Genomic DNA, 15,644 nt, shown 5'->3' with positions numbered 1-15,644 from the left:
TAGCACTGATTCGTCTCCCCATATGGCGAGCAGATCCCGTACCTCCCATTCGGTCCATGCTGGAGCTCTTTTGCGATCCTGGGACTCCATCATGGTTACCTGTGCTGATGAGCTCTGTGTGGTCACCTGTGCTCTCCACGCTGGGCAAACAGGAAATGAAATTCAAAAGTTCGCGGGACTTTTCCTGTCTACCTGGTCAGTGCATCTGAGTTGAGTGCTGTCCAGAGCGGTCACAATGAAGCACTGTGGGATAGCTCCCGGAGGCCAACATCATCAAATTCCGTCCACACTACCCCAAATCCGACCCGCAAAGGCCGATTTCAGCACTAATCCCCTCGTCGGAGGTGGAGTAAAGAAACCGGTTTAAAGGGCCCTTTAAATAAAATAAAGGGCTTCGTTGTGTGGACGTGTCCAGGCTTAATTCAATTTAATGCTGCTAAATTCGACCTAAACTCCTAGTGTAGACCAGGCCTGAGACACTCCAGTTTCCCAGTATCACCACCAGTGCCACTCGTTATGGGGACAAATGGTTATGAAAACCAATACCCCAATAAAATGAAAGAGGTTCTCTTGATCCCAAAGGACCAAGCCCCAGGTCAATATACAAATCAGATCTTACCCACAAATCACACTGTTGCCAATCCTTTAGAATCTAAAATCTAAAAGTTTATTCATAAAAGGAAAAAGATACAGATGAGAGGTAGAATTGGTTAAATGGAATCAATTACATGCAGTAATGGCAAAGTTCTTGGTTCAGGCTTGTAGTAGTGATAGAATAAACTGCAGGTTCAAATCAAGTCTCTGGAGTCCATCCCCAGCTGAGATGGGTCATCATCCTTTGTGCAGAGCTTCCGTTTGTAGCAAAGTCCCTCCAGAGGTAAGAAGCAGGACTGAAGACAAGATGGAGATGAGGCATCAGCCTTTTATAGTCTCTTCCAGGTGTAAGGACACCTCTTTGTCCTTACTGTGGAAAATTATAGGAAAATGGAGTCTGGAGTCCCCTGGGCAAGTCCCTGAATACTTTGCTGAGTCACAAGGTGTATTTGCCTTCTCCAATGTGTCAATTGTATAGCGGATGGTCCTTAATGGGCCATCAAGCAGGCTAGGCAGAGCTGACACCAACTTGTCTGGGGTGTCACCCAGAAGCATAGCATAAGTTTGAAATACAGACAGTATAGAGGCAATATTCATAACTTCAACTACAAAAATTATACACACATATAGACAGCATAATCATAACCAGCAAAACAATAACCTCTCCATAGACCTCTTACACAACAATCTTTATAAAATATTTGCTGCAAATATATAACAGTGGTCGCATCAGTGATCTATACAGTTACAGATTATGTCAATAACGTCACAAGGACTATTTAGAAAAGCTGTACAGGCACAAGTGCATGGGTCCAGATCTAATGCATCTGTGGATGCTGAGGGAATTGGCTGATGTGATTGCAGAGCCATTGGCCATTATCTTTGAAAACTCGTGGCAATCAGGGGAGGTCCCGGATGATTGGAAAAAGGCAAATATAGTGCCCATCTTTAAAAGAGGGAAGAAGGAGAACCCAGGGAACTACAGACCGGTCAGCCTCACCTCAGTCCCTGGAAAAATCATGGAGCAGGTCCTCAAGGAATCAATTCTGAAGCACTTAGCGGAGAGGAAAGTGATCAGGAATAGTCAGCATGGATTCACCAAGGGCAAGTCATGCCTGACCAACTCGATTGCCTTCTATGAAGAGTTAACTGTCTCTGTGGATATGGAGAAAGCAGTGGATGTGATATACCTTGACTTTAGCAAAGCTTTTGATGTGGTATCCCACAGTATTCTTGCCAGCAAGTTAAAAAAATATGGATTGGATGGACTATAAGGTGGATAGAAAGCTGGCTAGAATGTCAGGCTCAACGGGTAGTGATTAAAGGCTCAATGTCTAGTTGGCAGCCAGTATCAAGCAGAGTACCCCAGGGGTCGGTCCTGGGGCCGCTTTTTTTGTTCAACCTATTTATTAATGATCTGGATGATGGGATAGATTGCACCCTCAGCAAGTTTGTGGATGACACTAAACTAGGGGGAGAGGTAGATATGCTGGAGGGTAGGGATAGGGTCCAGAGTGACCTAGACAAATTAGGGGATTGGGCCAAAAGAAATCTGATGAGGTTCAACTAGGACAAGTGCAAGGTACTGCATTTAGGATGGAAGAATCCCATGCACCACTACAGGCCGGTGACCGACTGGCTAAGCAGCAGTTCTTCAGAAAAGGACCTGGGGATTAGAGTGGATGAGAAGCTGGATATGAGTCAGCAGTGTGCCCTCATTGCCAAGAAGGCTAACAGCATATTGGGCTGCATTAGTAGGAGCACTGCCAGCAGATAGAGGGAAGTGATTATTCCCCTCTATTTGGCACTGGTGAAGCCACATCTGGAGTAATACGTCCAGTTTTGGGCCCCCCACTACAGAAAGGGTGTGGAGAAATTGGAGAGAGTCCAGCAAAAGGCAACAAAAATAATCGGGGGCTGGGGCACATGACTGATGAGGAGAGGCTGAATGAACTAGACTTGTTTAGTCTGCAGAAGAGAAGAGTGAGTGGGGATTTGATAGCAGCCCTCAACTGCCTGAAGGGGGGGTTCCAAAGAGGATGGAGCTCGGCTGTTCTCAGTGGTGGCAGATGACAGAACAAGGAGTAATGGTCTCAAGTTGCAGTGGGGGAGGTTTAGGCTGGATATTAGGAAAAACTTTTTCACTAGGAGGGTGGTGAAGCAGTGGGATGGGTTCCCTAGGGAGGTGGTGGAATCTCCTTCCTTAGAGGTTTTTAAGGCCCGGCTTGACAAAGCCCTGGCTGGGATGATTTAGTTGATGTTGGTCCTGCTTTGAGCATGGGGTTGGACTAGATGACCTCTTGAGGTCTCTTCCAACCCTAATCTTCTATGATTCTCTCTGTGATTCATGAAACTTTGGATCCAAAGGTAAAAGACAGTTGTGCCCAATTTAGTCATGGCATCCGATAGGAGTGTGACCAATGCCACTTAACTAGGGAGCAGCATTCTAAAAATAGTTTACCTGGGCCACTGGTCACCATACCTTCCATCTCTGGGGTGAAAATCAACCACTAGTATCTGCAATTTCTACATGAGTTCTTGTCAAATCTTTGACCCTACTTGGAGTAATTTGACACTTCTCTGGCATAGAATTCTTCACCAACCACACAACGTATCAGTAGCGATAGTGAGATATAACTCCTCAAAATATGCCTTTTTATTTCTTTAATCTGGTGGCACAGATTTAAATTAGGGACAAAATTCAGGTGCAGCTTAGAATCTCTGTAAGACACCAAATGTCAGGTATCTATTAAAAATAGGTATCTTTCTGCAGCTATATCACATTCAACACAGATTTCATTTTCTACACATTTGCAGTATCTCCCGGGGGAAGCTGAAGAGAAATGTCACTTCCATTTTCCCCATCTCTACCTAGATAGGGATTGCATTTCCCAAATAATAGGCAACATGCACCTGATTAGGAAGGAGATATCTTCAAGAGTGACCTCCTGCAGGGCCTGGGCCACAACTGTTTTGGGAGCCAAATGTATGGGTATTTTGCTTAGTTACAAGTCGTTTACTAGGGAATCCTCTTCCCAGCCCTTTAGAAAAAATATTGACCTAACCAATTGAACAACAGGGGGATTGGGATGGTAATGGGGAATAAGGGAATCCCTCTGACTTACCCTATCTTCTTCTGTTGTTACAGAGGGTAAAATGACATTTTCCCTATCCCTGCCCTGTTCCTGCTCTTTGTTATAGTTCAATATATTTTAAGTGAGGAAAATGGTAGTAAAAATATCTCCTCTCCAGCACAACCTGAAGCAACAAAAGCGCAACTGGGAATGAAACAATTTCTTCCTGAAGGGGGAACTTGATGACTAAAAATTGCTTTGAAATGGGGGAACAGTATAACCGTGATGCTCAGGGTTTGTTAGACTAGGAAAAGTGATGGAATTTAGGTTAGCTCAAGGCGAAAGCTAACGCCAACCACTGCACCTGGGCTGCATCTGCACTACAACTATAATGGTATCAAGATCACTAACTTGAGCAGCCAAAGCCATGTACAGTCCTAGTGGATGTAAGGCACAGGTAGTTTTTGCCTCAGTGTAGCTTGTTGGGATCAAAACTCTCTCTCCCACCTGGAGCCAATGAACATTCCTGGCTGGAGGGACACAAACTCCTGCGACTCAAAAGGAAAGGAGTTGATAGAAAAGATCACAGGACTGACTCCAAAGAAGGGTGAGCTGCAAAAGGCAGAAGCAGGCAACTCATCTAGGAGAGTGGATAGACCAAGGTGAAGATGGTGCAAAGATCACTATGTGGGAATTAGCAAATGTGATTAAAAAAAAAATCTTCAGCCAGCGTTAGTCGAGGCATTTATTACAGTTCTCTCTCATGTGGAATTTCTGATGTCTAATAAGGCTTGAGTTATCACTAAAGCTTTTCCTGCACTCAGAGCATGTATAAGGTTTCTCTCCCATGTGGATTCTCCTATGTGCGATAAGGTTTGAGCTCTGATTGAATCTTTTCCCGCACTCAGAGCATGTGAAGGGTGTCTCCCCTGTGTGGATTCTCTGATGTCTGATAAGGTGTGAGCGCTGACTGAAGCTTTTCCCACACTCAGCGCATGGGTAGGGCTTCTCCCCTGTGTGGATTCTCCTATGATTGATCAGGGCAGAGCTGTGATTGAAGCTTTTCCCGCACTCAGAGCATGTGTAGGGCTTCTCTCCTGTGTGGATTCTCTGATGTAAGATGAGGACTGAACGACGAATGAAGCTTTTCCCACACTCAGAGCATGTATAAGGTTTCTCTCCCTTGTGGATTCTCCGATGTGTGATAAGGTTTGAGCGCTGATTAAAGCTTTTCCTGCACTCAGAGCACGGGTAGAGTTTCTCCCCTGTGTGGATTCTAAGATGTGTGATAAGGGCTGAGTGCCCACTAAAGCTTTTCCCGCACTCAGAGCATGTGTAGGGCATCTCTCCTGTGTGGATTCGCTGATGTAAGATGAGGACTGAACGACGAATGAAGCGTTCCCCACACTCAGGGCATCCATAAGGTTTCTCACCTGTGTGGATTCTCTGATGTGTGATAAAGTTTGAGCGCTGATTGAAGCTCTTCCCGCACTCTGAGCATGTGTAGGGTGTCTCTCCTGTGTGGATCCGCTGATGTGAGATGAGGGCTGAGCTATGCCTGAAGCATTTCCCACACTCAGAGCATCCATAAGGTTTCTCACCCGTGTGGATTCTCTGATGTGTGGTAAGGGCAGAGCTCCGATTGAAGCTTTTCCCACATTCAGAGCACGTGTACGGTGTCTCTCCTGTGTGGATCCTCTGATGTGCGATCAGGGCAGATCTCTGATTGAAGCTTTTCCCACATTCAGAGCATGTGTAGGGTGTCTCTCCTGTGTGGATCCTCTGATGTATGAACAGGGCAGAGCTGTGACTGAAGCTCTTCCCGCACTCAGAACATATGTAGGGAGTCTCTCCTGTGTGGATTCTCTGATGTGAGATGAGGGCTGAGCTATGCCTGAAGCTTTTTTCACACTGAGAGCAACCATATGGTTTCTCACCTGTGTGGATTCTCCTATGTGTGCTCAGAGTAGAGCTCTGATTGAAGCTTTTCCCACACTCAGAGCATGTGTAGGGCATCTCTCCTGTGTGGATTCTACGATGTGTGATAAGGTTTGAGCTCCGATTGAAGCTTTTCCCACATGCAGAGCATGTGTGGGGCATCTCTCCTGAGTGGATTCGCTGATGTGAGATGAGGGTTGAACTATCAATGAAGCTTTTCCCACAGCATTCATAAGGTTTCTCACCTATATGGACTGTCTGATATACAGTAAGGTTTGAGCGCTGATTGAAGCGTTTCCCACACTCAGAGCATTCATAAGGTTTCTCACCCGTATGGATTCTCCGATGTGTGATAAGGGCAGAGCTCCGATTGAAGCTTTTCCCGCACTCATGGCATGTATAGCGTGTCTCTTCCAAGTTGATTCTGTCGTGTGTAATAAGGTCTAAGTGGCTATTGAAGTTTTCCTCTGGTCTCTGCTGAGTCTCACAGGCTTTTGCTTTTTCTGGGAGTGTACAACTCCTGGAAACATTCCCTTTGGATCTTTCTGGTAACGTTCCATGTGGTTCTATTTCCTCAGCATCTTCCTGCTGGGGTTTCTCCTCCTCATTCTCACTCACCATCCCATCACCTGATGGGAGACAGAGAGAATCCAGACATAGGTCAGTCCCTGCACCAGAAAGAAAGAAAATCTCAGAGAGAGGAATGGAAAAAGGGATGAACAAACCAAAATATGTGTGGGAGAGATCAAACCTATCAGAAGCTGATTTTCCTCAAACCCTTCCACAGACGAGAGAGGAAGGGATCACTTTTGGTCTGCATCTCACCAGAACAGTCAGGGGAAAGCAAGATCGGGGAGGGACCTGCTGCCAATTGTCAGTCAGAATAGGAGGGATGCCATGAGTGACATCTGCCATAATGATTCCACATCTGCAGGGAACAATCCTGAACTCGGAGAGCTCACAGGGTCTTTGTAGGGCATCCCTAATGTTTCCTGCATTCCCAAACAGTTTTTGATTTGGTTTAACCAATTCCTCACCTGTGCAGGCAGCTCTCAGGAGCACTTCTTTCTCAGAGCCCTGGAGGTCTGGGACCCACGGCTCTTCCCCTCGTTCCAGCTGCGAGATCACATCAGGTTTGGAAATTGGAAACCCTAGTCCAGGCAAAGAAAAGAAAGGAGGTCAGTGGAATTTGTGGGATACTTGTCACAAAGAATATTCCATGGTTTTAACCCCAGCTCATTTTTAAGCAGTAACATCCCAAGGTCATCTTCCTTGGCTCAAAGTGGAAGGAGGGTTATTATTATTATAAATCATATTCATTACCTTAGTGTCTAGGGACCAACTAACTGTGGGTCCCCATTGTGCTAGGCACAGTACAAACACAGAATAGTAGATGGCCCAGGCCCTGAAGAATTTACAATCTAAATAGACAAGACAGACACAGAATGGGGGAAGGGGTAGAACCCACTGTTAGAATAGAGATATTCAGGCCTGCCTGTAAAGCCTATACTTTAAGAACTTAGGTGTATTTTTATCACTTAGCTACTTACAGGGGTATAAAAACAAAGAATCAAAATCACAGTCCGCCTGTGTATGGGACTTCTCTCATTAGGACAGTCTGAGGCCTTAAGCTGGGAAGATTAGGGTCACGTCCTCACATCCCAAACCAGTCACATTGAAATAAGGTGGTATTGGGCTGTTAGGAAGACGATCCAGTCTGGATAGTGCCCATCACCACCAGATAAAGAAACAGATCTTAAGACGGTTAAAGAAAACTTAGCTGGATAGCATCCTGTCTGGCAAGAAATCACTTATCACTGGTTGTGGTTGTGAAACCCTCATTTCTGTATTGTTATATCTTTATGGCCACCACTTCTAAATTGTCAATCAGTCTGGTTCGATAATTGTTTCTGTCTGCTGTATAATTAATTTTGCTACGTGTAAGTTAATTAGGGTAGTGGGATATAATTGGGACAGGAACAGGGAACAAAGAACAGGGACACATGAAGGCTCTGCGGCGTTAGAGTTGGGGAGTTGCATTCTCTGCACTTCTGACTTCTGGTCTTTTCCTGCTTCCTGTCTGCGTGACAAGAACCAGGGAAGTGGGAGGGTGAAGGGAAAGCCCTCTAACAAAACTGACATGACCCGATAACCAAGAGGTAAGCCTTTAAGGAAAGTTTAAATACACTTTGGAACAGATCAGGGATTCCCACGAAGACTGATGAGGGGGTGATGGTAAATACACATTTAGATCCTTTTCTTGTTTTAGATCTTTTCCCCATAAGGTGCACAGGCACTGTCATGGATCCATAGGATATGTGCAATGCCCTGGCTTTTAAACAGTCCTTGGGAGGTGCCCCTTGAGTACACTAGACCCCAAGGGGTCCCACTCTAGGCCATGTACCTTCAAAACCTAAGGCTACGTCTATTTACTCAATTTAGAATTCTACAGGCGGCATATTTTCCTCTTAAAATGAGGAAAAGGCATGAAAGCTACAGTTATTAATGCAGTTATTAATGTAGCCAATAATGATACATTAAATGCAATTTTAAAAAGACTGATAACACCAAAAAGGCACGTCCAAAAATTATACTAGTGGGTGGGAGATAAGGCAAAAAAAGCAGGGCAAGAAAACTTGTCAAAACTTGTATGACGAATAAAGGTATAAAGTTATTACTACTCAGGTTCTTTAGAGACCCCACAGCTTCTAATAACCCAGGGGATAGGACTTCTTACCTAGGAAGACCACCATCTCATAGTTCTCCTGCATGACATCCCTGTAGAAGGCTCTCTGAGTGGGGTCCAGCAGAGCCCCCTCTTCCCTGGTGAAATATACAGCCACCTCCTCGAAAGTCACGGGCCCCTGAAAGAGCAAGAGTCCAACACTCAGTACCTGCTGCCCCACTCTTCATGGAACAACAGCACCAGGTAAATGGAAGCTCCGCGAGGCACATGTTAACAGAGTCCCACCCCACCTTGCTTAGAGCAGCCAGGAGGCATCAGAGGGTAGAAAGAGGGAAGCTTTGTGTCTCCCAGCTGACAGATGGAGGCAGGGTCTTCACATTTATCACATACCTATGACCCAGAGCTTGATAAAGGAGATGGGGCTGTCTCTGGACCCTGCTGGTGGCTCCCTGATAGGAATCCCAACTCTCCAAATAAAATATATGGAAGAAAGGGGAAGTCAATAGTAAAGAATATAAATTAGAAATCAGAAATCTAGAAAATTGGTAAGTGAAAATTGGTATCAGAAATCAATGATCAATCAATGGAAATAAGAAGGAAGTTTTAAAAAGTATATTAAGTACAACATTAAACCTAACAATGGTAGTGGTAAATTACTAGATGGAAATGACAGAATTATCAAAAATAATGCAGAAGAGGTAAAGTGTTCAATAAATATTTCTCTCCTGGATTTGGAGAAAAACAGATGATGTAACTCTTATCATAAGATGTTGATCCCGACAGTCTTTCAATTCCAACAATAACTCACAAAGACATTAAACAGCCGCTATTAATGTTAGACATGTTTAAATCAGCGGGTCCAGATTGCAAGAGTTTTGAAAGACCTGGTGGAGGAGCGTGGTGGACTGTTAATGTTGATTTTAATTAGGACTTGGAACACTGGGGAAATTCCAGAAGACTGGAATAAAGCTAATCCTGTGCCAACATTGAAAAAGTGTAAAAGAGATGACCCAGCTAATTACAAGAGTGTTAGTCTGAAATCGATACTGGGCAAGAGAATGGAGCAGCCGATACTGGATTTCATTAATAAAAAATTAAAGGAGAGTAATATAATTAGTACCCATTAACAAGGGTTTAGACACAATAGATCCTATCAAACTAACTGGATATCCTTATTGGATGAGATCAAAAGTTTGGTTGCAGCAAATAGTATTGATGTAATATACCTAGACTTCTGTAAGGCATATGACCTGATTCAGCACAATATATTGACTAAAAAACTAGAAAGATACAAAATACACACAGCATACATTGAATAGATTAAAAAACTGGGATTGTAAATGGGGAACCATGGTCAAGTGGATTTATTTCTCGCAGGCTCTCACAAGGATTGGTTCTTGGCCCTGTGCTATTTCACATTCTTATCAATGACCTAGAAGAGAATATAAAATCATCACTGATAAAGTCTGCAGTTGCCACAAAGATTGGGGGTGGTGGTAACAAACAAAGTTTCAGTAGATTCAGGCTCCAGCACTGGGAGTCTGGGAAGTTTTTCCAGCCCTGGCTGGGGGGTTATTTCCTGTTCCACAAAGAGGGGAAGTTCCATTCTCAACTCCTGTGCCTTGAAATTAGGTCCTATCTGACACTACACCCCACATTCAGCGTAGTGGTATGATTATAATATGATTAGGACATAATTATGATGCATTTTGTGCAAGATGTGTCATGTGTGGTGTTATTGGAAAAGTTATGATTTGCTGAATATGATTATCCTATTTGTGTGCATGGATCATATTTGTATTTGAAGTTATGGCTATTGACTATGTATCTGTATTTCAAATGTGCTTACTCTGGGTAACACCGACAACGAGCCTATCAGGTACAACAATGAAGAAGTCAGACAGTGCTGATGGCTCATCAACAAAGAAAATGGACCATGAAAGAGCTTAGCCTTCCTGTGAATGTTTCAGCTATTATGACTCAGAAGGGCATGCTAGGGCATGTGACCAGACCACATGACACTGAACTCCATTTTGGTACCAGTATTTTCCCACAAACTGGACTGGGAACTGAGTTTGGAACAAAGGGTTCCCACCATATGAAAAAGCTACTTAAGGTGGGATGTGACATCATCTCTTGGCCTCATTCCCCACACAAGAGAACTGAGGAACGAAGACTGAACTGGGGGAAGTGTTGGTTCCAGGGTAAAAGGATTTCTAGCTTGTGTATGGAAACTTGGTGGACTGCTTCTATCATCAGTCAGGGTGAGAAATTGCTAATTCAGATTCTGTCCAGCTGGTATATTATGCTTAGTTTGAGTTTTTGGTTATTTGCTAAGTAATCTGCTTTGATCTCTTTGCTATCACTTATCGCTAGGAAATTGGCTCTTGTTTTCTATCTGTCCTTGAATGGCTTAGGTAAAGAACTCAGGTAGCTTAATTGGATGCATGGCACCACCTGCTGTCATTTTCGGTGATAACAGGGCCTGGAGACACTGGCTGAATCTCCAGCAAAGCAGTGTGAGAAGGGCCAGCCCAGCTTCAGGGTTAGAGGGCACAGCGTTTCCCAGAAGCCCCCCAGACTACACCCCAGGGTGACAACCCATCACACCCTAGAGTACACAAGTCTCAGCAGGTTTATCACATCCTGTCCCCTCCCTTTCTCCACCCTAGATAATTCCTACCTCCCACTACTTCTAGCAGCTCCCACCCTCCTATGCATTTACTGCTCCTCTCCCTCCAAGCAGAATCCATCACCAGCTCCCTGATATTCCCTTACCTGAGCCAGCTCCATTGCGGCCATTTCCTTCCTGCTGCGAGGATGGGATGATCTGGAGCAAAACGTGGACGTTAATCTGTAGCCTGCCAGGGCGAGAAGGGCAATGTAAGAGACTTCAGACGGGGTTTTTGTCCAATCCACATGATTCCCCCCAGGATTTTCCCCTACTAATGGACATTCTAGGTCAGGGGTCTCAAACACACTGCCCGCGGGGCGATTTTCTGCGGCCTGTGAGCCCCTCGCAGCCCCCCCCTGCCCTCCCCCAGTGTTTACCAGAGCGGCCAGACGAGCACCGGGAGCAGGGCAGGCTCCCTGCCTGCCTGCCCTGCCCAGCTCCAGGAAGAGGCTGGAACATGGGGAAGGGAGGGGTGCGGAGGGGCTGTGGGTGGCTGTTACTTTAGGCAGTGCCCCCAGCAGCTCCCATTGGCCAGGAACAGGGAACTGCAGCCAATGGGAGCTGCTGGAGGCGATGCCTCAAGCAACAGAAACACACAGCCCCTCCATCCCCCCTTCCCCATGTTCCAGCCTCTTGCGGGGGCAGGGCAGACAGGCAGGGAGCCTGCCCTGCCCCCGGTACATGCCGGGCCAGATCCTTCCCCCCAAACCCCTCCTGCAGCCGAACCCCCTGCTGCACCCTGCACCCCAACCCCCTGCCACACCCTACACCCCGACCCCCTGCCTCACCCCACACCCCTCCTACATCCCAACCTACTGCCCTGAGCCCCATGCCGCACCCCTCCTGCATCCCAACCCACTGCCCTGAGCCCCAGGCCACACCCCTCCTGTACCCTGACCCCCTGCCATACCCTGCACCCCTTCTGCACCCTGACCCCTGCCCTGAACCCCCTGCCACACCCCGCACTCCTCTTGCACCCCAACCCACTGCCCTGATCCCCCTGCTGCACCCCACACCCCTCTTGCACCCCAACCCCCTGCCCTGAGCCCCCTGCCGCACCCTGCACCCTTGCTGTATCCCTCACCCCTCCTGCACCCGACACTCAAACTCCCTGTCCTGAGCCCCCACCACACCCCACCTGCACTCCCTGGGGGCAGGGAGGGGGCAGAGATGGGGTGGGGATTTTGGGGAAGGGGTTGGAATGGGGGCAGGGAACGGGTGGGAAGAGGCAGGGCCTCATGGAAGGGGTGGAGTGAGGGCGGGGCTGAGGGCAGTGTGGGGGGAGGTGTCAGTAATGCAGCCCTCGGACCAATGTACTAGTCCTCATGTGGCCCTCCTGGTCATTTGAGTTTGAGACCCCGTTCTAGGTTCTGCCACACTGTGAAGTTGAAAGTGTCCTTATTCCAGTACAGGCCTAGCCCCTCCCACAAGGGTGTAACCCTCTGAGACATGGTGACAACCTCCCAGTAGCAGAGTCTCTCTGTTACACTTATCAAGTTTGTGGAGGATACCAAGCTGGGAGGTGTTGCAAGTGCTTTGGAGGATAGGATTAAAATTCAAAATGATGTAGACAATTTGGAGAAATGGTCTGAAGTAAATAGGATGAAATTCAATAAGGGCAAATGAAAAGTACTGCACTTAGGAAGGAATAATCAGTAGCACACATACAAAACGGGAAATGACTGCCTAGGAAGGAATAGTGCGGAAAGTGATCGGTGGGCCATAGTGGATCACAAGCTAAATATGAGTCAACAGCAGGGGTTCTCAAAGTAGGGGTCAGGACCCCTCAGGGGGTCACAAGGTTATTACATGCAGGAGTCGCAAGCTGGCAGCCTCCACCCCAAACCCCACTTTGCCTCCAGCATTTATAATAGTATTAAGTATACAAAAAAGGATTTTTAATTTATAAGTGGGGTAACCCTCAGAGGCTTGTTATGTGAAAGGGGTCACCAGTACAAAAGTTTGAGAATCACTGGAGAACAGTGTAACGCTGTTGCAAAAAAAGGAAACATCATTCTGGGATGTATGAGCAGGAGTATTGTAAGCAAGACATGAGAAGTAATTCTTCAGCTGTACTCTGCGCTGATTAGTCCTCACCTGGAGTACTGTGTCCAGTTCTCGGTGCCACATTTCAGGAAAGATGTGGACAAATTGAAGAAGGTCCAGAGAAAAGCAACAAAAATGATGAAAGGTCTAGAAAACATGACCTATGAGGGAAGATGGAAAAAATTGTGTTTGTTTAGTGTGGAGAAGAGAAGATTGAGAGGGGACATTATCACAGTTTTCAAGTACATAAAAGGTGCTTACAAGGAGGAGGGAGAAAAATTGTTCTTCTTAACCTCTGAGAATAGGAGAAGAAGCAATGGGCTTAAATTGCAGTAAGGGCGGTTTAGGTTGGACATTTGGAAAAACTTCCTGTCAGAGTGGTTATGCACTGGAATAAATTACTTAGGGAGGTTGTGGAATCTCCATCATTGGGGATTTTTAAGAACAGGCTGGACAAACACCTGTCAGGGATGGTCTAAATAATACTTTGACCTGCCTTGAGCACAGAGGAATGGACTAGATGACCTCTCGAGGTCCCTTTCAGTTCTCATTGTCCCCAAAGCAGCTGTCTCAGGTTTACAAAGTGGTTTGATGCTCCAGCCTCCATACAGTCTCTCCTGGGAGTGCCCCCTTTCATGGGCTGGGCCTAGTTTTAGCTTTTGGCAAGCATTACCCCGGGAGCGCTGAGACTGGGCCTTCTTTCCTCAGCACACCTTGTTTCTGTCTGTGGCTCCCCAGTGAGTCCAAATGAGTAGATATTCCTGATAGAGACTGTGAACAAAAGAGCGACCCACTGCGTCAGACCAATAATCCATCTAGTTCACTGGCCAATGCCAGGTGCTTCAGAGGGAATGAACAGAACAGGGAATCATCAAGTGATCCGTCCCCTGTCACCCATTCCCAGCTTCTGGGAAACAGAAGCTAGAGACACCATCCCTGCCCATCCTGCCTGTGACTCTTGCAAAAGCCCCCATAGAATCATAGAATCATAGAATCATAGAATATCAGAGTTGGAAGGGACCTCAAGAGGTCATCTAGTCCAACCCCCTGCTCAAAGCAGGACCAATTCCCAGCTAATTGAACATGGACAAATGCATAGCTGGAATTAGTCTGACTCACCAGTGTTAGTATTGTTAAAACAGGTATTAGAATGACAAGAATATGCTTAGACTTTATTGAATGCTTGCGAGTTGCTGTCTGGATTAATATCTGACTAGTTGCACTGTGAGCCTCTGTGGCTATGTAAATCACCAGAAAGGAGAGAGACTTTACCTACGTGAAGTGCTGATTGGCAACAGAATGAATTACACCCTGCCTGGCAAGAGAGGTCCATCAACACCAGATAGACTATTATGTGATGTTAAAGAAGACAAACAACTGTTCTACTCTTGACTGCCCATTAGCTGAGATCCCAGGAGCTCAGAGCACATGCCAGGAAGGGAATAAAAAACCCCATACCGAAGGAACTGATTATCTGTATGCTACTTGGACTCTGGAGGGAAAGTTTCTAGGCATAAGCAAGAGTTCCCCAGCTGCTTAGCCTGCATTAGTCCTAATGAATATGTAGAGCTTGCTTATTATAGAAGCTTCTATTACATTTTGAAATTTAAGACTGTAACTCATCTGCATCTGCTTTAACCTACTTTAACTTTGTAAACCATTCTCATTTCCTTTTAAATAAATCTCAATAGAGGTTATGACAGGACTGGCTCCAAGTGTTGTCTTTGTGGGAAATCTAAGATTCAATTGACCTAAGGAAGTGACTGATCCTTTGGGACTGGCAGTAACCTGAACATTGCTGTGATTCATGGTGTAAGGCAGTTGTTCTCAACCAGGGGTCTGGAGCCCGCTGGGGGGGGCCACGAGCAGTTATCAGGGGGGCTGCCAAGCAAGGCCAGCATTAGACTTGCCGAGGCCCAGGGCAGAAAGCTGAAGTCCCAGCGCATGGGGCTGAAGTCCAGGGCCCCTGAGCCCCAACACCAGGAGCTAAAGCCTAAGCAATGTAGCTTTGTGGGGGCCCCTGTGGCATGGGGCCCCAGGCAGTTGAGTTGCCCTGCTTGCTACTCCCTAACGCCAGCCCTGGCTTGTATATACAGAAAACCAGTTATCGTGGCCCATGGAGTTTTTATACCATTTTGGGGAGGCCTCAAAAAGAAAAAGGTTGAGAACCCCTGGTGTAAGGGACCATCTGTCACAAAGGTGAGCTCACCTGTGTGGTGAGATATATGGGATGACCCAAGGGGATGATCTGTGATTCCACGTTAATGCTGTTACAGTGCCTGAAGCGTTTACACTGGCTACTTGGTTGGTGAAATCTACATGTAGACCTCACAACCAATTTGGAGTTTGTTCCCTGCTTCTTACCAGTCTGCCTGAGGCTGGTGCTCATGCTCTCGAGTCACTGAAGATAGCAAAAACAACGAGGAGTCCTCGTTGCACCTTAGAGACTAACAAATGTATTTGGGCATAAGTTTCTGTGGGCTAGAACCCACTTCATCAGATGCATGGAGTGAAAAATACAGGAGCAGGTATACATGAAAGGATAGTGTTGCTTTACCAAGTGTGAGGTCAGTCTAATGAGATAAATCCATTAACAGCAGGAAACCAAGGGAGGAAAAATTACTATTGAAGT

General features: G+C 46.2%; 1 protein-coding gene and 1 long non-coding RNA gene across 18 annotated transcripts in view; one reads left to right on the top strand and one right to left on the bottom strand.

Annotated features, from left to right (window-relative positions):
• The window catches only part of LOC135972074 (zinc finger protein 271-like), a 312,092-nt gene that overhangs the window by 7,418 nt on the left and 289,030 nt on the right, over window positions 1-15,644 (bottom strand). For 4 of the 17 annotated variants that reach the window (XM_065569596.1, XM_065569593.1, XM_065569595.1 and 1 more), the window contains exons 2-5: window positions 13,064-13,173; window positions 11,071-11,153; window positions 6,644-6,757; window positions 645-6,274 (exon numbers count right to left, since the gene is read on the bottom strand). In XM_065569596.1, coding sequence (XP_065425668.1) covers window positions 4,401-6,274; window positions 6,644-6,757; window positions 11,071-11,153; window positions 13,064-13,170 — 2,178 coding nt within the window. In that variant the 5' untranslated portion in view covers window positions 13,171-13,173 and the 3' untranslated portion in view covers window positions 645-4,400. Of the gene's footprint in view, window positions 1-644; window positions 6,275-6,643; window positions 6,758-8,343; window positions 8,471-8,682; window positions 11,045-11,070; window positions 11,154-13,063; window positions 13,174-13,508; window positions 13,784-15,644 lie in introns of those variants that run through there. The other 13 variants (XM_065569601.1, XM_065569599.1, XM_065569605.1 and 10 more) reach the window with 11 other exon arrangements.
• Window positions 1-15,644, top strand: part of LOC135976000 (uncharacterized) — a 262,775-nt gene that overhangs the window by 24,928 nt on the left and 222,203 nt on the right. The gene's annotated exons all lie outside the window — the stretch shown is intronic.

Source organism: Chrysemys picta, chromosome 16 (genome assembly GCF_011386835.1).
Source record: "Chrysemys picta bellii isolate R12L10 chromosome 16, ASM1138683v2, whole genome shotgun sequence".
In the NCBI taxonomy this organism is placed as follows: domain Eukaryota; kingdom Metazoa; phylum Chordata; order Testudines; family Emydidae; genus Chrysemys; species Chrysemys picta.
This window is presented reverse-complemented; position numbering and strand designations above follow the sequence as displayed.